We start from the raw sequence: 20,324 nt of genomic DNA on the forward strand, positions 1-20,324 counted from the left end.
AGCAAAGTAAAAAGTAATTAGGAGCACAGTGTCTTTGTTTTCCCAGAAGTAACACCCTGAAGAATATCTTGGAAAAAATCATTCAAATTATAGCATGAGTTATAAGCACTGTTTGTTTCTATGTATTTCCAGGCGGATCAGGTTCTCAGATTCTGTTAACCCTCTGGGTGGAATCTCTTCCATCTGAGAGTCAGGTGAGGGCCTAAGTAAGGACAGTCACTGTAGGCATGTGTGTCCTAAATTATATATGATGCTATCTAACTGTGGACATTACAAATAAGACCAAGTAAATATAGTGAAGTCGCCACCTGCCTCCCAGTGTCATCATAACGCCCATGGCACTGAATGGCCTGCCTTCCTCAGAGAGCGGTGCTCTGCCGCACCAGGAGGCCCCCACTCCCAGGCAGAGAGCCCCGAGGGTCCTGCGTTCTTGTGTGTTCCGTGTTCGTTCCCTCTCTGTGTTCTCTCTGGGGCACTTTCTCTGTTGAACTCTGAGATGTCCTTTCTCCCTCTCGTTGGCCCTGGTCATCTGCTCCAATCGCTCCTCCATCCAGCATGGATTCGGGTCTCTGACCCCCACTCAGCTCTGCTTCCGTTCCCCCGCGGAGCCTGGACGCAGGGACATTTATTCTCACCTACTTGGAGTCCACACTTGGCATCTGCTTGCACTTAGACCCGACGCCCTGTCCCTTTTTCTTTCTGCCAAGCTCGGGAGTAATTTTCTTCCTTTATTAGAAGTTGTTGCTTTACCTGTTGCCCCTTCTTTTTTGCCATATCCTTAAATTTCTCACGCTCTGGTGATAACCACCATCTCTTAATAAAAATGCTCATCTCCTCCCTCGTCAGTGAGACAAAAACAAAGAAACCCAATGAAACTAAAAGCACCCTTAGGTCTGCGTGTCCAGGAAGACGCCTGTTCCCGTGTGATATTGCTTGTGTGTGTGCTCAGTCACTTCAGCTGTGTTTGCAACCCTATTGTGTGATATTAGGGACCCCTTAAATGCTGCTCTTATGTTCTTCTAAGTTTTCAACTGATGGAGGATCAAGGCACAGGAGTTAATCAATGACAGTCAGAGAGGTGGATTTGTTTGTGATAGAGCTGAGCGAATGTACTGGAAACTCTCAGAGCTGGTACCTTAAGAAGACGCAGACTATGAGCTGCTGAATGAAGAGGCGCAGCCTTCCGTGTGGGGTCGGCAGGCAGCTTCCTCAGCATCGAGCTCCCATCTGGGGAAGTAAAAACCTGGGGTTTTGATTGAAGATGCAATTTTCAGAACCCGGGCACCAGGAGGTGGGAGAAGGCAGCCCTCCACCCCAAGTCACCAGCAGGAGACAGAAAGCAGGGTAACAAGTGCGTGTGAACTTACAAGGTCTTTTGGGCAGAGGTTATTACCTTTTCTTGGGTTCAGTGATCATTTTAAAAGGTAAGCGATGGAGGCTTTGGAGGTGGAAAGACCTGCCGGTGAATCAGTGCTCACCCCTCAGGGAGCTGAATCGTCTCAGTTCTCAATTTCCTCATCTGCAAACTGGAGATAACTAGTCACTGGACCTGGAAGTTCTGAGAATAAAATGGGACCATGTAGAGATAATAAATATTAGTAGCATATAGCTGATTATAAATAGATGTAATGACTGTGAACTCCCTGATTCCTGATAGACTATCTGACTTCAGTGCCAGAGAGTAAGTACTTATTGGCTGAGTGCACCTGGGGCTGTGGTTCCTGATTACTGACACCTACCGGCCTCCTATTTCCTGTCTCTGCTGACAATGACCGTCTGCCTCTGAGCTTTCCCCACCCCACTCTGGGCTGGCCTCTCTTGGCCATCTTATCTTCCTGCGGCCACATCCAAGTCCCCCAGGTATATTCCTGTCACTGCCCAATCCGTGGTACCCCCAGGTGTCAACAAGACCCAAGGTCCCCCAGAGGCCATCACTCAGCCAACAGCTGCTCACACATTATGATAAGCAGAGCTCCCGTCTTTGTTTTGGACATTTTCCCCTTTTCTTTTTTTTTTTTTTGCCAACATTTCTCTGTTGAGGAAGGAGAATTCTATCAGCAGGGGAGGTGTGGAGGATGGTACCTCCGAACCATCGTCAGCAGAATTTTTTATTTCAGATCCACTGTTGTGATTAAATTCTGTGTAGGATAATTTGCCTGTCCACGGAGGGAATATCTTTCCATGATTGGATTAATTAGCTCGTAGAGGGGACACTCATAGTGTGACCAGTTCAGCGGTCACATACATTTTTCGTTTGCCTCTGCCAGTCCCGTGCCAGGCGTCTTCCTTCTCAGCCTCCAGCCATGCAACAGCCCGGTACCAACCAACTCCACCTCCTCAGGCCATACCTTCAGTGGCAGTTTGGACAGTGGTGGTGTTCATTTCATTTGTTTCCTAGCATTGCTGGAACAAAGTACCACAAACTGGGTAGCTTAAAACAGAAATGTGTCTTCTCAGAGGTATGGGGGTGAGAAGTCCAAGACCAAGTTGTTGGCAGCCCATGCTCTTTATGAAGACTCCAGGGGAGGACCCTTCCTCAACTCCTTAGTTCTCAGCATCCCTTGGCTTGTGGCTACATCCCTTGGCTTGTGGCCGCATCACTCCAGTTTTTGCCTCTATTCATGTGGCTTCTCCCTGTGGCCCCATGTCCTCATATGGCCGTCTTCATTTCATATGAGAACACCGATCGTATTGGACTAGAAAGTGAAGGTGAAAGCCACTCAGTTGTGCCAGACTCTTTGCAACCCCATGGACCATACGGTCCATGGAATTCTCCAGGCCAGAATCCTGGATTGGGTAGCCTTTCCCTTCTCCAGGGGATCTTCCCCAACCCAGGGATCAAACCCAGGTCTCGCATATTGCAGGCAGATTCTTTACCAGCTGAGCCACCAGGGAAACCCAAGAATACTAGAGTGGGTAGCTTTTCCCTTCTCCAGCAGATCTTCCCGACCCAAGGATCAAACCAGGGTCTCCTGCATTGCAGGTGGATTCTTTACCAACTGGATTAGGGGCCCACCTTATTCCAGTATGGCTTCACCTTTACTAATTATATCAGTCATGACCTTATTTCCAAATAAGGTCACATTTATAGATACCAGCATATCTTGGGGTGGGGGAATACAGTGCAACCCATAACAGTGCCCTAAACAGGAAATGCTCAAATGTTGAAATCTTAAACTTTGGTGTTCCATTTTCCAGTGATGCTCTCTTTCTGTATGGCCACTAAATCCTCTGGCTATTCTGTCCCCCCATCTCAGCAGTATCCTCTTCACTCTAGACAAACAGTATTGCCTTCTTGTTCCCAATGGGCATTGGAAGTCATCAAGGAGGGCTCAGGGGATGGTCCTCTTTGCCCAGGGCCGAGCTGGCCTGCACCTCTCTCCTCCTTCCATGGTCCAGAGCACTGGTGCGGACAGTCTGTCCACTTAAACCTTTGCTTTATCCGCTGTACATCTGTCCTCCAGCCCACAGTCTTTGGGGAAGGAGTCCCTCTCTCCTAGGCAGCATTCTGACGTGGATTTCATCTCGCGCATTCTCTCTCTGAATTACTCCCTCAATGGACTGTAGAGAAACCCTGACCACAATGAGCACTCTGACCCTCCAGGTCAAGAGAAGCCTAAAGGATGCTCTTCAGGACGTGGGAACATGTAGATAGAACAAGTCATGACCGTTCAGTGACCCCAGTCTCTGGGGCCCCCCTATGCTTCAGGGCTTCTCTTCAGGCGAAGGGTGGCATCAAGCTGTCTAGGTGATGTCCTGCCAGCATACAGAGAGCCCTGAGAAAGGACCTGAAAAGCCTCTGATCTTCCCCTCACCCTTCCCCGTTGATATTGTTCAGTCACTCAGTCGTGTCTGACTCTTTGCAACCCCATGGACTGCAGCATGCCTGGCTTCTGGGTCCTTCACCATCTCCCAGAGTTTGCTCAAACTCATGTCCATTGAGTCGGTGATGCCATCCAACCATCTCATCCTCTGTCGTCCACTTCTCCTCCTGCCCTCTGTCTTTCCCAGCATCAGGGTCTTTTCCTGATGCTGGGAGTGAGTTGGCCAAGAGTGAGTTGGCTCTTCTTATCAAACGATTGGAGCTTCAGCTTCAGCATCAGTCCTTCCAGTGAATACTCAGGGTTGATTTCCTTTAGGATGGACTGCTTGGATCTCCTTGCTGCCCCTCCCAGAGACCCAGCATCCCTTCGTGGTATAGTTCCAACAACTGTGCTGAGCAAGCCAAGTGCCCTGGGTCTGACACCAGAGTTCCAGGCACGATGTCTTATGATACCACCAGCACTAAGATTGTCCACCAGTGGGTAGCGTCCCACCTGCACCTTTGCAAGACCCGCGTGGTGACCGCACCGTCGGCTATCAGCAGAGGCTGACGAGGAGAGGAGAGCCAGGCTGGCTGTGGAAGCTTCCTCGAGTTCCCTCTTTCCTCCCTGTGTTATCTGGCTTTTCCTGTTCTTCAGCCCTGAGTCCTCTCCTCTGCCCACATGCCGTCTAGGTGTCCTTTCAAGAGGAGCATGCAACTCCCTGCGTGCGACTCTGCCCTCCTCAATGAACTCCTTCCCACACACTGTTTACGCTGTTCTGACTTCCCCTGAGTTGTGCCTCCTCCATAATTCCTATTATTCTGTAGCTCCAATCACAGTTTTAGTTTCCTTGAGAATCGGTGGGTCCCGTTCATTCCTTCCTCGTGGTCGATGTGCAGGGTTGCGTTCACCCCCCAACTCTGTAGCTTGTCGTGGTCCTTCTCCGGCTCAAGACCCTCTCGAGTCCCCGTTTCACCTGCAGAGAAGGTGGAGGCGCCACTGGCCGGCCTCCACTGCCTCCCTGTCCTCGCTGCTGCCCACCCCCTGCTCCTTAAGCTTTAACCCCTTATATGCTGCACACTGGCCCTGGCCCTTCCTCTCTGCCAGGGATCAGCATTATCAATAAAGGGCCAGAGAGGAAATACTTTATCGTTTGCATCCATATGGCCTTTGTTGCAGCTTTTCAATGCTGCCATTGTAGCATGAAAGGAGACATGGCCATTGTATACATCTATGCTATGTGACTGCAGCCATGAAGTTAAAAGACGCTTACTCCTTGGAAGGAAAGTTATGACCAACCTAGACAGCCTATTAAAAAGCAGAGACATTACTTTGTCAACAAAGGTCTGTCTAGTCAAGGCTATGGTTTTTCCAGTGGTCATGTATGGATGTGAGAGTTGGACTATAAAGAAAGCTGAGCGCCGAAAAATTGATGCCTTTGAACTGTGGTGTTGGAGAAGACTCTTGAGCATCCCTTGGACTGCAAGGAGAGCCAACCAGTCCATCCTAAAGGAGATCAGTCCTAGGTGTTCATTGGAAGGACTGATGTTGAAGCTGAAACTCCAATACTTAAGCCACCTGATGCGAAGAGCTGACTCATTGATAAAGACCCTGATGCTGGGAAAGATTGAGGGCAAGAGGAGAAGGGGACAACAGAGGATGAGAAGGTTGGATGGCATCATCGACTCAATGGACATGGGTTTGAGTGGACTCTGGCAGTTGGTGATGGACAAGGAGGCCTGGCTTGCTGTGGTTCATGGGGTCGCAAAGAGTCGGACATGACTGAGCGACTGACCTGAACTGAATGCTCTGTGCTCATAAACCTTTATTTATAACCAGTGGGTAGGCCTAGCCTGAGGTCTATAGGAGGCTGGTCCCTGTACTATCTGGAGAACTCTTCGCCCCAGACGGTCCATGTGGCCAATGACTTTAGTTCTGTCCTGTCTTTGCTCTGATGTGGCTTCTAAGTGGGACCTTGGCCCTGACCATCTTATTTGACATGACCCCCCTGCTCCATCTGGGGCTTCCCTGGTTATTCAGATGGTAAAGAATCAGCCTGCACTGCAGGAGACGTGAGTTTGATCCCTGGGTCGGGAAGATCCCCTGGAGAGAGGAATGGCTACTCACTCCAGTATTCTTGCCTGGAGAATCCCATGGACAGAGGAGCCTGGTGGACTATGGTCCAGGGGTCATAAAGTGTCGGACATGACTGAGTGACTAACACTTTCACCTTCCCTCCTCCATCTAGCCCTCTTGCTTCCCTTCACTGTGTCCAACTTTTATCCTCCTTTAGTTCTGGCCTCCTTTCCTCCACTGGAATGAAGCTTCTCCGGTGGCCGTGCTTATTTTCTTTGGCCACTGATGTATCCCAGGTGCTCATAGGAAGCACCCAAGACATCATTTTTGAATAAATGAGTTAATAGATGAGTAGTTTGCACTTTTGTTTTCCCCATCCATGAGTGTATGAATTCCTTGAGGGCAGCGTTTAGATGGGATCAATTTTTGTGTGCTCAGCATTTCATGTAGTGCCCAAAATACCGTTGAGGCTCCATCCATATTTGTTGAATGAGTTGGAGATAAGCACATTTCATAAGCAGCAGAAATATGAATTTTGTTATTAACAAAGGGAACATGTCGCCATTAGTTGTAACCCAGAATTTAAAACATAGAGATTTGTATGTTTGAAATGGATGCAGGTCCAGACATTTAAAGAATCTTGCTTTGCCATCTCATTTCAACTCCCACTTTTAGCTATTATGTATTTCGTCAGTTATCAAAGGCAGCATGATCGATTGGATAATGTTCTGGTGGAATTTGAAACGTTGAGTTATATGTTTGGTCGTATAAGTTTCAAAATCAGATTTTTTTTTCTCTGTGCCAAAATCACTCTTAAAGCAAATTTATGTGTTTAGAGAAATACTTTAACAGCCTTAGTGCATTAAAATACTAATCATTAATAACCCTTATTAAATGATTACTGTAAAGCAGGATAATAAATGTTTCATAGTCGATGCTTAAAATAGAGAAGCTATAAAACTTGCCTTCAAGAAACTGGTAATCAAATCAGGGAAATAGTTAACCCATGAAAAGGGGGAAAATAACATATCCAAATTAATGTACAAATTGAGTTTGTGGGTTCTCAGGGAACTGCTTGCTTGCACATGGACTGAAACCTTGGTGAGAATGTGGAAAAAAGAATCTATCAGTGAGCTTTATGAACACAGCATGGACATCTCCCAGGGCGTAATCTCACTGGGACGCGGCATCCTGTTTCTTTTCCTTCTTGGAGATAGCATCTGTCTCTCTCCTGGGTTCTCCCACAGTTTTTGCATCTCCCCCATTCTCTAAGAGTCCAGCCTTGACCTCACTGTAAAGGAAAACACACTTGAAATCCACGGTATTGTTTTTTATGAGCTATTGTGTTTCTAGTTTAAAAAACTCTTTCTATAACCATCTCAAGCTCTCCTGGCTTGAAATACTTTATTGATGTTACCCACATATTAAATAGACTCTTTGAGGTCTTTAAAATACAATGATTAACTTCCTAGTGATTAAAGATAATTTACTTGGAGAGAGAAAAATCCCTTCTGTGCTTAACTCTAAGGAGGAATTGTTTCTGCTTATCGTGAAGACAGGTGCTTTGTGGAGCTTGGCATTTCTTCCCGGGAGCAGACACCACTTCTTGGGGATGCAGACATGGCTGGGATAGGGTGACCCTGTTGGGTTCCATCCTGGGGACAGTGAGATCACTTTTGGCACAATCTATACAGTGCAGTCCCCAAAGGTATAAATCGTGTGAGTTAGGCTCTCCCTGGACAGATGAGATTTGCTAAAGCAGGAAATTCATGAGTGGAAGCAGAGTTCACAGAACAAGAGAAGCAAAGACAAGTTGGGCCTGAAAATGAAGTCTGTTTGTTTTAGGAGATCTGTAGTGTTTATCAAGGAAAATAAGCTCGGTAAAACCCAGAACAAAAGACATGGATGTATAGTCTACAGCCTAGTTTTGTGATTTTATCAGACAGCATCTGGGGAGGTGCTTAAAAAGGGTGTCCTTGTGAACAATGGACTCAGTTCAGCAGTGCAGCTGAAAGGCTAAACCCTGACCACTGACTCATGAAGTTTCAACTTGTTAGGATGATGGTACATGGGCTTAGAGCTTGGGAGCAAAGTCATGAGACACAGCATGACCAAATGCCATTTTCTGGTTTTCAGGCTTGATCAAGCCTATCAGAAGGCATTGTGGGCAGATGGTCTACCTTGAGGGGGATGGATGTATCTTGGAAATAGTGTTGTAAACTGATTCTAATGATCTTTATAAAGTCAGAAAGGAGTTTAAATAAATGGCCTTCTTGCATATCATCTGCCTGTCTGTGCACCTGCTGGAATCTCTGGTACATCCAATTATTATTCCAGGCACAAGGAGTGGTGACAATGACTATTTATAACTTGCCAGGTAGATGGGAAACTCCATTTATGTGTCTTCTGGAATTCTCTGCACAACCCCCCCACCCCAAGGGAGATGGCACTGTCCTCATTTACAGATGAGAAGCTGGGTCGGAGGAATCAGCCTCCGGAACCAGGGTCACACGGCTGATGCATGTGTGAGCTAGTACTTGAAGACAGACCCTCCTCTCTCTGTAGGCGCCCAGCCTCCCCTTTGGTTAATCGACTTCTTAGGAAGCACCACCATCCTAAGCTGCCCCCGTCTCTCTCCTGGTGTCCACATTTTTGTGCACAGGCTGCCATGGTAGAGGGGTATGGAGACCCGGCATGGTGGCTGGTGTTTTCTGGACTGGTGAAAGCTTGACAAAGGGGATGCAATGAGCTGGAGTTATTAAACCCAAGGCAGAAATGTCTGTAGGATTATTTAGCACAGCCCTTTATGCGTGCAGAAGTCTGGTAGGTGAGGAAGGAACCAGTTCTTGTGGCATTCCCTGAAAATAGCAGTGTATTCTGTCCTGGTCCTTGAGCACTGAGTTCCTGAAAGTCGGGCAATCACAGCATCCCTTCAGGCAAGTGTTGCAGGGTCTTTACTTGCAATAAGACATTTTGTCACCAAACTCAAGTTTGATCACTTGCCCCTCAAGAATCCGATCCTGAGAGAGAGAAGTGTTGGGTAAAAGGAAAGATAGCTTTATCGAGGAAGCCAGCAGTCCTGGGGAGAAGGTGGACTCATGTCCCAAAGAACCAACTCCCCACTCCCCATGTTTTGCTTGGAGATTTTATGGGAAAAAGAGGAAGGGGTACCTGTTGAGGAGAGGGTTGCCATGTATATGGTCAGTTCATGGACCTTCTGCTGACTGGTGGGTGGTGAGGTAATCTGGACTCAACATCATTGACCTTCTGGTTCCAACCGGTCTGAGGTCTCTGTGCTTGTGGGCAGCATACAGTTATCGTCTCCCACTTGGCAGGGGTTTCAGTATCTGCAAAACAGCTCAGAGGATGCATCTGAGAATATTACCTATAGCCCTGAAGGAGGAACTAAAAGTCTTTGACTTTGCCTGATGGCTAAACTGTTATTTTGTCTGTTTAACTGTTTTCCTTTGCTTCTGCATTTTCTCATTTCTCTGATTAAGCTTATTCTTTGGCTTATTTAGTTATTTATTTATTTATTTTACAGACAAGAGGCAGGCAGAGCACATGTGAGTGAGGCTGTGTTCTGGAAGGCCCCATAGGATCCTGCTCAGTTACATTTTGGACTTCAGTTCACACATTTCCAGAAAGTATAGTTGAATCCCACCCTTTCTCTCCCCACCAAAATATTATGAGGCCAGAGGCACCAACTGTATACACTAAGACATATAGAGACCTGCATTTAAAAAAAATCTGCACAAAGAAGATATGTTCCATTACAGAGAACACATATACTATTAAGAAATTTGCTAGTACTTATGTAACCACTCAGGACAGTGCTTTGATGTTCATTGTCCAGAAGTCATAGCAGTCTCCTGTGGACAGTCCTGGGTCACTCCGGCCTCCTGGCGTGATTATTAACATTGTTTTTCTCTCTCTCAAAAGATCTCCAGTTCAGATCATTAATCATGCTGTCATCCTGTTTATCAGATACTCAATTGTCTGTGTTTCAGTAAATTTGCCTCCATAATGCTCTGCTAAACTTCTTGTTTTCCTTCAGTCAATGACCTCTCACATTTTTTCATTCCCTGATGTACACTGGATAATCTCCATGTTTTATATTCTTTCTTGCCCTGGTCCAGATCAACTCAAGAGACAAAGACTAAACCATCTTACAAGTTTTTGTATTCTAACTAAATAACGCTGGAGCCTAGTATCTCTTCCAATTAACTTTTGCATGTTTTCTTCTTAGTCTTTAAGAAATATTTTATAGGCACTAAAATATCCCTAAGATCTTTGAATTAAAGTTAATGCTCCAATTTAAAAACTTCTCAGGTGTTACAATCCTGCAGGTTAAATGACTGATTCCTAAAAGAAGTAACCTGCATATTTAAAATATTAATATAATCAAGAAAAAATGAACATGGTCAATAGAAGCTTGCAGCTTTGAAAATGTGAGAAATACGTAATCATGAAATCACTAATGCCTAGTTGAGCCCAGGCCTGTATGATTTAGTCAGATCGTTCAGGGGACTGGAAAGGCTGTCAGAGGCTTTGTGCTTCAAATAGAGTGAGCAAGCAGGATAGAGCAGGATGTCTCTGGCCCTGTGAGCTAGAACAGGTAGGCAATAGCCAGTTGGTGGAGAGAAGAGAGCTGGGTGAGAGTTTGGTTTCCTAGAGTACGTGCTGGTGAGCAGGTGGCAGGTCTCATTCGGGAAGAGACAGTACGTGTCTGTGCTACACGTTGCTCCTGCTCGGACCAGAAAATCTATGTAAATAACACACTGTCGACAGGTCGCATTCCCCATGAAGAGGAATCAAGTTTGCTGGAACCACAATTCTAGTTCTTCTGCGATATTTTAGCAGTGACTTTCTTTCTGCCGGGTTCCCAGTGAGTGAAGGACCTGGAGATCTGAGGCTCATGTTATGATGTCAGTGATCACTAAGGACATACTGGGACCACATCCCACCCCCGCCTTTGCCTGATGACCACCACACACACGGGAATTTGGGTCATCAGCTTTCTCTGCAGCTCCTCGGTATCTCCCCAGTGGCAGCTGAATTGTAGATTTCTCTCTGTGGATCTCTGTCTTGGCCTGGCCTCCTGGACCAACACTAGCTTCCTTCCATTCTTGGTCACCTTTAGGGTCTTCTCCAGGGCTACTTTCCATCCTGGGTGTGGCTTGGGGCCCAGTCCCACCCTAAGGATCTGCCTTTTCCCTCCTCCCCTCCCTCTGATTCTTGAATTCACCTTGATGCCCTTGGCCCCCAGTGTCCTCCTCCTCATTGTCCTGGCTCATTGGTCTATGTCTTGTTGGTTGGTTCACAGTGGCCTTGAAGGTGTGGGCTGTGGGATGCCCAGGGCCCAGGAGCAGGTGATAAGGAAGTGCGTGAGGATGGAGGCCCTTTAGCTAGAGTTCAAGGCTCCATCTCTAGCACAGACCCTCCACTGTGTTTGGTTCCAGATCTGCTGAAAGGAACACACAGCCTCATTTGATATACAGAATGCAAATATTATGAAGTATGATAACTTGTTAAATAAATAAGGACTTCCCAGGGTGATGCTAGTGGTAAAGAATCCATCTGCTGATGCAAGAGATTCAAGAGTCGTGGATTCAATCCCTGGGTCAGGAAGATCCCCTGGAGTAGGAAATGTCTACCCCTCAAGTATCCGTGCCTGGAGAATCCCATGGGCAGAGAAACCTGGTGGGTTACAGTCCGTGGAGTCACAAAGAGTCAGACAGGAGTGAGCGTGAGCACACACAAGTAAATACTGATGATATGTTTACCAACATGTCCATTGGTATTAATTTATATTTTTGTATATATTTATTTATTTATATATTTATTATTATATAATATTTATACACATATATAAATATGCATATATAAATGGTGGTCTATATTTTGATAATTAGCAACCAAGTGATAGGCACGTGGCAGGCATCACCTTTGACTTTTCACAGTGATAGATACCGTTGTTCAGGCGCTAAGTCATGTCCAACACAATGATACTAAGTATTGGGTATTTTTATCACCATTCTAAGGGGCTTCCCAGGTGGCTCAGTGGGTAAAGAATCTTCCTGCAATGCGGGACAGGAAGGCAGATGAGAGTTTGATCCCCAGATTGGGAAGATCCCCTGGAGGAGGGCATGGCAACCCACTCCAGTATTCTTGCCTGGAAAATCCCATGGACAGAGGAGCCTGGTGGGCTACAGTCCAGAGGGTCACAAAGAATCAGATAGGACTGAAGCGACTGAGCATGCCTTCTAAAAGGGGGAAACTGAGAACTTGCGCTGTTACGTAATCCGGCCAAGATCTTACTGCCAGTAGGTGGAAGTATTGAGCCACATATACGTACACCTCAATCCTATACGTATGGATGTCACACACTCAAAACATACACACACAAACGTGTATATCTATCCATCTATCTGTACCTATTGATCTATCAATCGATCTATCTAGTCTTTTCCTAGAAATCTTAAGGAAAGAATTTTAGTATGTCAACGTCTTTTAAACCACTTTTTACTTAATTAAATTTTAGTTTAATTATCCAATCTTGACAAACACATAGATGAAATTAGCTTTATTTTGGAACTCTCTGCTGCACATTTCCATGTAGCTGTGATAGGGAAACAATCTTCAAAAGAAAGAGAGGACCTGAAAATCTAGGAATATGCACAGAAATGGTTTAGATGGTAACTGATATCAAAAAATTATAGAACTGAAACCTCTGTCTCACAGAATGTCATATCTAAATATTGTTTCCATTAGCTTCTTTATTCTTGTGGAAAGGCCACCTATTTTAAAAACTCAGCCTGGCTTTATTTATATTTCTCAAGTTCTGATCACCTTAATATATGCATGTTTGATTACTCATCATCATTATGTGAAGTTCTACTTGTTCCGTCACTAAGTTGTGTCCGACTCTTTGCGACCCCATGGCCTTCAGCATGCCTGTCTCCTCTGTCTTTCACTATCTCCGGGAATCTGCTTAAATTCATGTCCACTGAGTCAGTGATGCTATCTAACCATCTCCCTCTATTGTCCCCTTCTCCTCTTGCTCTCAATCTTTCCCAGCATCAGGGTCTTTTCCAATGAGCTGACTCTTTGCATCAGGTGGCCAAAGTATTGTAGCTTTAGCCTCAGCATCAGTCTTTCCAATGAATATTCAGAGTTGATTTCCTTAGAGTTGAGTGGTTTGATCTCCCTGCGTCCAAGGGACTCTCAAGAGTCTTCTCCAGCATCACAATTCAAAAGCAGCGGTTCTTTAGAAGGTCTACTACATACAAATTATTCAAAAGGAAAGCAAAAGGAAATCATGAAATAAAATTTATAGCCATCATTTAATGGGACGGTATTTTGTATCAGTCTCTTTCTTCCCTAGGCTGAATAGTTTGTTCAGGATGAAGGAACATTCTGGATGTCAGTTATTCAGCCCAGGGTTTTAAGCCTGCTAGACATTTTCTAGTCTACCTTTCTCTTTGACTGCAAAAAAAAAAAAAAAAAACTTTGATAGATTTTTATTCTAGTAAGATTTTTGTAGAGTTGGAAAATCTGAATTCCTTTCTGTCTTTAATGTCCATTCTCATTGGTTTAGACAAATATTTCTATATTAAGAGCCTCTCGGTGGTCCAGTCAGTCATTAGATTGGACCACTGAACCTGGCGCTCCTCCAGACTGGTGCAGTAGGCCATGGAACAGAGAGAAGACCTATGGAAAGGCTCCATCTCGCTGTTCAGAGTTGGGTTGTACATGGTCAGAAACTCCTCAGAAATATCGATTCTTTTGCCCTTCATACAACTCAAGTTTATCAGTGTTCCCATTTTCATGGGCACTATTATGTCAGTAAATGTGCAAAATAAAAGTGCTTATATCATGAATCATAATTCCTCTTATATTTTGTAGAATACTCTGTAATCTGTTACTCAACATGTTTTACAAACATGAGGAAAGAAACCAGCTTCTCCATGCATATATGTGATAATAAGCTGACAAATACTTGTGTCTGTTTTTATTCTGAATTAGCAGAACTTCTATTCACTTGTAGCTTGATAACGATGATGAATAAAAGACCTCTCTTTCATGCCCCCACACTCACTGTAGACGGGAAGGCCACTGACTGATTTCTGACTTGTTCAGCTCACTCAAGAGTGACAGATACTAGCTTATGGTGAATCACATTTCAACAAGAGACAGGACTTAAATAATGGGAGGGAAACAATATGCATCTTATTGTCCCACCAGGTGAGAGTCAAGCATCGCTTACCTCCAGACTTCTATCCATAAAGGCAAGAGCTCCTTGGCTGTCTTTTTAAAGCTATCACTGCTTTTCCACTCTCTTTGGCAAAGGAACGGAATGCTGGCTGGGTTTTAAAAGGCTCTGGAACTTCCTGATATGACAGCAAGTCACCCATCAGAACCCATCATCCCCCTGAAGGACCACTGTGAGGCTGCAGGATGTGTTTCCAACCGTAGTTTGGCTCCTTGACTAAAACATCTGTCAGATGCGGTGGGTTGGAGAAACACATGTGCGACGTTCTTTGTCATTCAGTCGCTAAGTCATGTCCGACTCTCTGCGGCCCCACAAACTGTAGCCCACCAGGCTCCTCTGTCCTCCACTATCTCCCCAGGTTTGCTCAAACTCATGTCCAGTACTGCCTTCCAGGCACAAATTCTTCCCTTGTTTTTGCAATAGGAAAGAAATCTATTTGCACATTTTTATCTAAAAAACTCTATATCACCCTATGATAAAATGGGTTAGAGTGGTGTGCAGAGATATTGGAGGTTCTCCAGGGAAAGAGGAACCCATGGGCGAGTCTGCTAGGCATGACTCAGTACTCCTCCTTTATGAGAAATCTTGGTGAGATTGTTCATGGGAGTGGACGATGAACATGGATAGAGGTTCTTGCAGTCACTGGTGGATGTGCCCTTGCTCTGGTGTCCGCCATGGGAAGCATTTTCTCTAGAATTAGGGCAAACGCTTCCCACACTATTCTTGTTTAATGAGCCCTGGGATTGTTGACTCCTTCCTCCCACTCTTCTTTCTGTGGCATCTTTGATGTCTCTGATAGCTGCAGAGTAAAGATTTATCTGAGCATCCCTCTTCCCCTCTGGTCTGTTCTCAGACCCTCCTCATCTTGGTCTTGAGTAAAACCCAGCCGCCACTGTGGTTTCTGAAACTTTGCCTGAAATTCCGAGACCTGTTCTTCCATGTTGTTGAAGTAACTGATGGTCCTCTTGCAGCCCGTTATTTTTTCAGTGTAGTGTAATGGTCCGTGTACAGGGCCTGTGGTCAGACTGCCTAGACTCAGGACATAACCCCCAACTGGATGCTGGTCGTGTGAACTTGGTCGGGCTCCTCTGGGCTATAGTGTCTTCATCTGTGAAACTGGAGGAGTAACACAAGCATCTCCTTCTATGATTCCTGTGAGTTTCCTGAGCTTCTGAAAGAGAAGCACCCAGCCTGGAGCCTTACACCAGAGTTTAGCACTCAATAGAGATTTTAGAGTTTTTAATCTCAATAGAGACTGGGCTTCCCTGGTGGCTCAGATGGTTAAGAATCCACCTGCAATGTGGGAGACCTCAGTTCAATCCCTGGGTTGGAAGGATCCCTAGGAGAAGGAAACAGCTACCCACTCCAGTATTCTGGCATGGAGAATTCCATGGAGAATTCCAGTATAGTCCATGGGGTCGCAAAGAGTCAAACACAAATGAGTGACTTTCCCTTCACTTCAGAGATTTTTAAATTATAGACCAACCTTGAGCTGGAAGATACCAAGGCAGATCTTTTTTAATGTTTTCAGCTCCTTGATTTCCTGCTCAAGGCTTCCTGGATCCTACAGATACTTCCTATGTGGTTTTCATGCTGTGTGGCCCCGAGTTACTGGCAGAAGTAGGTAGTCATGAGGGTGCTTGCTAAAGCTTGTGGACTCCGTCTCACACCACATCCACCCGTGCTGGGAGCTATAGCTAGACACACCTACATCTTTCTTCCATTTCTTCATTTTCCATAAAGTCTGTTGGTGATGACAGTGGTTTTTGTTTGTCTCCATTTCACTGAGCAAACTGCAGTCTGGTTATATGAGCCTGGGTGCAGAACCTGCTCTGCAGAGATTTAGCCTTCTCTTCAGGATTAGGCATCCAGGTGAATATTAGCTTTAGAAACTCAATAGAGTCTTGTAATTGTTTCATATATTTGCTTTTGGGGGTCAGCTTCAGTGAGTAATTCTCTTTGGGAGACACACAGTGAACATGGATTCAAACTCCCCCAATATTATGCTTTTCTTTCCAAAAACACAAGTCGGAGAGGTGTCCCCGCCTGTTTTTGTGAGCATCTTTCCAGGATATTAAAGCAGACTGTACAGTAAATATGTCTAACTTCCATCTCATATATTTTAATGCAAGCCAGGGTGTTTTTTAAAAATATCTGTTTCAAGTTAAAGCAAGTGATCAGATACTATGTTTAACAGTTGATAAATTAAAATCAGTTCTTATTGAAATCTCTATGATTAATACTTCATGTACGTAAAACTACTTAACAATATCATGAGCTTAGGAGAGAAGCACATGACACATACAACATATAGTAGAATATTTTTACATTTTTAGAACGTGAAGTGAAAGTGAAATTGTTAGTCGTTCAGTCGTGTCCGACTCTGCGACCCATGGACTGTAGCCCAACAGGCTGCTCTGTCTGTGGAATTCTGCAGGCAAGAATACTGGAGTGGGTTGCCATTTCCTTCTCCAGGGGATCTTCCCAACCCAGGTATCCAACCCCGGTCTCCTGCATTGCAGGCTGATTCTTTACCATCTCAGCCCCCAGGAAGCTGTGAAGTTGAATGAATTTGAAACATTTTGTGATGACATCAACTGTTGATTGAAATTCAGTCAAATTTGGCTGAAAGCTGGCAGCAGCCTTTCAGGACAGAAGAGTACTTGGTGTCCTCTTCATGCCGGTCTCAGAATCTGTGTCTGCATTTCAGATCTTAGGTGAGCCTAAAACAGGCCTAACACTTAACATTAATGGATCATCTTGTAGCCAAACCTATTTTTAGTTGTTCTGCTGATAACATGTCTGTTGGTACAACATGATTGGATCTGACAAAGTACAAGGCCAATTGAATTGTCCTCCAAAACCAATTGTCCCTGAAATATGTCCTGTGGATACAGTTGTGTGTATTTTTCCATTAATTTTGAAGGATATTTTCCTATTATCTTAATTGCACCATAAATTAAGACACTTGCTGATTGAGTAGAAAACTCTCAGCAATAGAGAAAAGCATAAGAATCAAACCTGGTTATTAGAGTTTTTAAAAGATAAGTATTAGGGCACACCTGTGTCTGACAGGGGCTTCCCACGTAGTGTTAGTGGTAAAGAACCCACCTGCCAATGCAGGAGACTTAAGAGACGTTGGTTTGACCCCTGGGTTGGAAAGATCCCCTGCAGAAGAAAACGGCAAACTGCTCCAGTATTCTCACCTGGGAAATCCTTGGACAGAGGAGCCTGGCGTGCTGCAGTCCGTGGGGTCACACAGAGTCAGACACGACTGAGGTGACTTAGCACGCATGGCACGGTGTCTGAGAGGGTATCATCTTTATTATCAGCAGGCTCAACCAGCAAGTTATGAAGATAATGCTTTCGGTGCTGTATACGAAGTTCTGTTGACAATCTATAATAAATTCCTAAATGCCTGATGAGCATGGTGATTAAGTAAAGGTTTGCCATAATTTGTCATTTCTAAGTCCATAATTTTGATCTAATCATGAGATCAGAAAGGCAATGACTCCATTTCAATACCCTCCTCTCCTCTAAATGAATTCCCCAGAAATGAAGAAATAAGAAATTAAGAATTGATTATCACATTTCATGGTCACCATAGTAACAGGAATGTCTAAAGCTGATTCAGGACACTAACCCTATAGTTTCAGTTTTCACAAATGAAAAACATTTTTAAAGTCCTTACTAAAAGCACATAATTTATGCCAAAGTCATACTCGAGTATATAAGTAAAATCAAAGAATTTTGTTGTCTTCTACACAAACAAACATGATATTAATGCTATACCTCTATATTCTGAGTCACATTTCATGTTTTTAATATTTTTCTCCCACTGTTTTTCTCCAAATTCATATAGCTTTTATTATGGTATAATGATTGTTCTATTTTATTATTATTGCTAAGAATCTCTGTCTAATTTTTTCTTTCTATTTTATTTTTTTATCTTTCATGTTTTTACAGTAGGTCCTTCTTGGCCATCTATTTAAAATACAGTCAGTCCCAAACACCCAATCAATCCCTCCCCTTACCCTTCCCTTCCGGTGACCATAAGTTCATTCTCTAAGTCTGTGAGTCTGTTTCTGTTCTGTAAATAAGTTCATCTCCCACTGTTTCTGAAGGTTATTAAGAATATACAAATAAAGTACTGTCTATGGCTTTAAAGTGTATTGCAAATTTTTGCTGTCCATTTTTGATGGTATCAATATTATATACCTATTGAAAAGTTGTGTGTGTGTTAGTTGTTCATTCGTGTCCAACTCTTTGCGACCCCATGGACTGTAACCCACCAGGCTCCTCTGTCCATGGGTTTTCCCAGGAAAGAACACTGGAGTGGGTTGCCATTTCCTACTCCAGGAGATCTTCCCAACCCAGGAATCGAACCCGGGTTTCCTACATTACAGGCAGATTCTCTACCATCTGAGCCATCAGGGAAGCCTCGCTATGTACCTAAGTGCTATATAACTCAGGATGCTTATGTGTGGAATCACACTGGCTATTTCCTGTCACTTAGAACTCATGTGGGCTCCAGTGATTCAGACAGTAAAGAGTCCACTTGCCAATGCAGGAGACTTGAGTTTGACCCCTGGGCTGGGAAGATCCCCTCAAGAAGGAAATGGCAACCCACTCCAGTATTCTTGCCCGGAATGTCCCAAGGACAGAGGTGCCTGGTGGGCTACAGCCCATGGGGTCGCAAAGAGTCAGACATGACTGAACGACTAAATGATAGAACTCACGCACTAGGTTCCACCCCGTGGTGTAGATCATTAGGGTGCTCTTGGGGCCTTGTTCCTTCTATAACAGCACAGTGTTATCCACACAAAATCAAGTCTCTCTGGAATAAATACTGAGCAGGCAAGACGCAGAGGAGTAGCTTATGGATGTTTAGGCTTTTCTTCTCTCCTGCTTTTTTATCAACTTTCTATTTTACATTGGAGCATAGTTTTGGGGATTCCCTGGTGGCTCAGTAGGTAAAAAATTCCAACTGCAATGGACCGCCTGCAATGCAGGGGACTCGGATTCAATCCCTGGGTCCAGACGATCCTCTCGAGAAGTATATGGCAACCCATTCCAGTATTCTTATTTGGGAAATCCCTTGGACAGAGGAGCTTGGTGGGTGATAGGTAGTTCATGGGGGTCACAAAGAGTCAGACACAACTGAGCAACCAAACCACCACCACCACAGTCGATTTACAATATTGTATTAGTTTCAGACGTACAGCAGAGTGATTCAGTGAAACATGTGTCTCTTTCTTTTTCACATTCCTCCCCCGTTTAGGTTGTTAGGTAATGTTGAGCAGAGTTTGCTGTGCTGTCCAGTAAGCTGAGCCCTTTCTTCTTTCCTGATGTTTCTAGAACCAAACTTCGTGTCCTCTTACGACATCGGAAATTTCACCTACTTCTTCTTCCGAGAAAATGCCGTGGAGCACGACTGTGGGAAGACCGTGTTCTCCCGAGCTGCCCGGGTGTGTAAGAACGACATCGGGGGCCGCTTCCTGCTGGAGGACACGTGGACCACGTTCATGAAGGCCCGCCTCAACTGCTCCCGCCCGGGCGAGGTCCCTTTCTACTACCACGAGCTCCAGGGCACCTTCTTCCTGCCCGAGCTGGACCTGATCTACGGCATCTTCACCACCAACGTGTACGTAACTGCGAATCATTCTTGCCTTGCTCTTCTGCTCCTGGTGAATGACTCTACTGTTCTCTGCCCTTTGAGCTTTACAAGTTGCTTTAACAGAAATGTTTCTTCTTTTGCTGGGCTAACAGCCAAAAAAAAAAAAAAATGTGAGTGTGAATTCAGTGCTACCAAAAGGGATGTGATTTCTGAGACGGGTGTTAGGAAAATAAAGCTACTCAGAAAGTTTTGATCTATCCTTCTGTTATGGTAGTCTCAAATTATTCTCTGTACATTTTTCCTTCTGATTTACTAGTGTGTTCTGGGCATGGGCCCGTTCTGAAATGCTAGAACATATTAGATGTCTTTTTTTTTTTTTTAATTTATTTTTAACTGGTGGTTGATTGCTTTACATTGTAGTGTTGGTGTCTGTTGGTCAACAACCTGCATCAGCCAGAGTTATATATGTATCCCCTCTCTCCCCATCTTACCCCTCTAGGTCTCTTTCTTTTACCCCATACATAAGTCATGCATCTTTGCATAATGAAACCAG

General features: G+C 44.7%; 1 protein-coding gene across 1 annotated transcript in view; it reads left to right on the plus strand.

Annotated features, from left to right (window-relative positions):
* Nucleotides 1–20,324, plus strand: part of SEMA5A (semaphorin 5A) — a 554,671-nt gene that overhangs the window by 357,696 nt on the left and 176,651 nt on the right. The window contains exon 9 of the mRNA XM_043887779.1: nucleotides 19,513–19,798. Coding sequence (XP_043743714.1) covers nucleotides 19,513–19,798 — 286 coding nt within the window. The remainder of the gene's footprint in view (nucleotides 1–19,512; nucleotides 19,799–20,324) is intronic.

Source organism: Cervus elaphus, chromosome 25 (genome assembly GCF_910594005.1).
Source record: "Cervus elaphus chromosome 25, mCerEla1.1, whole genome shotgun sequence".
Taxonomy (NCBI): Eukaryota; Metazoa; Chordata; class Mammalia; order Artiodactyla; family Cervidae; genus Cervus; species Cervus elaphus.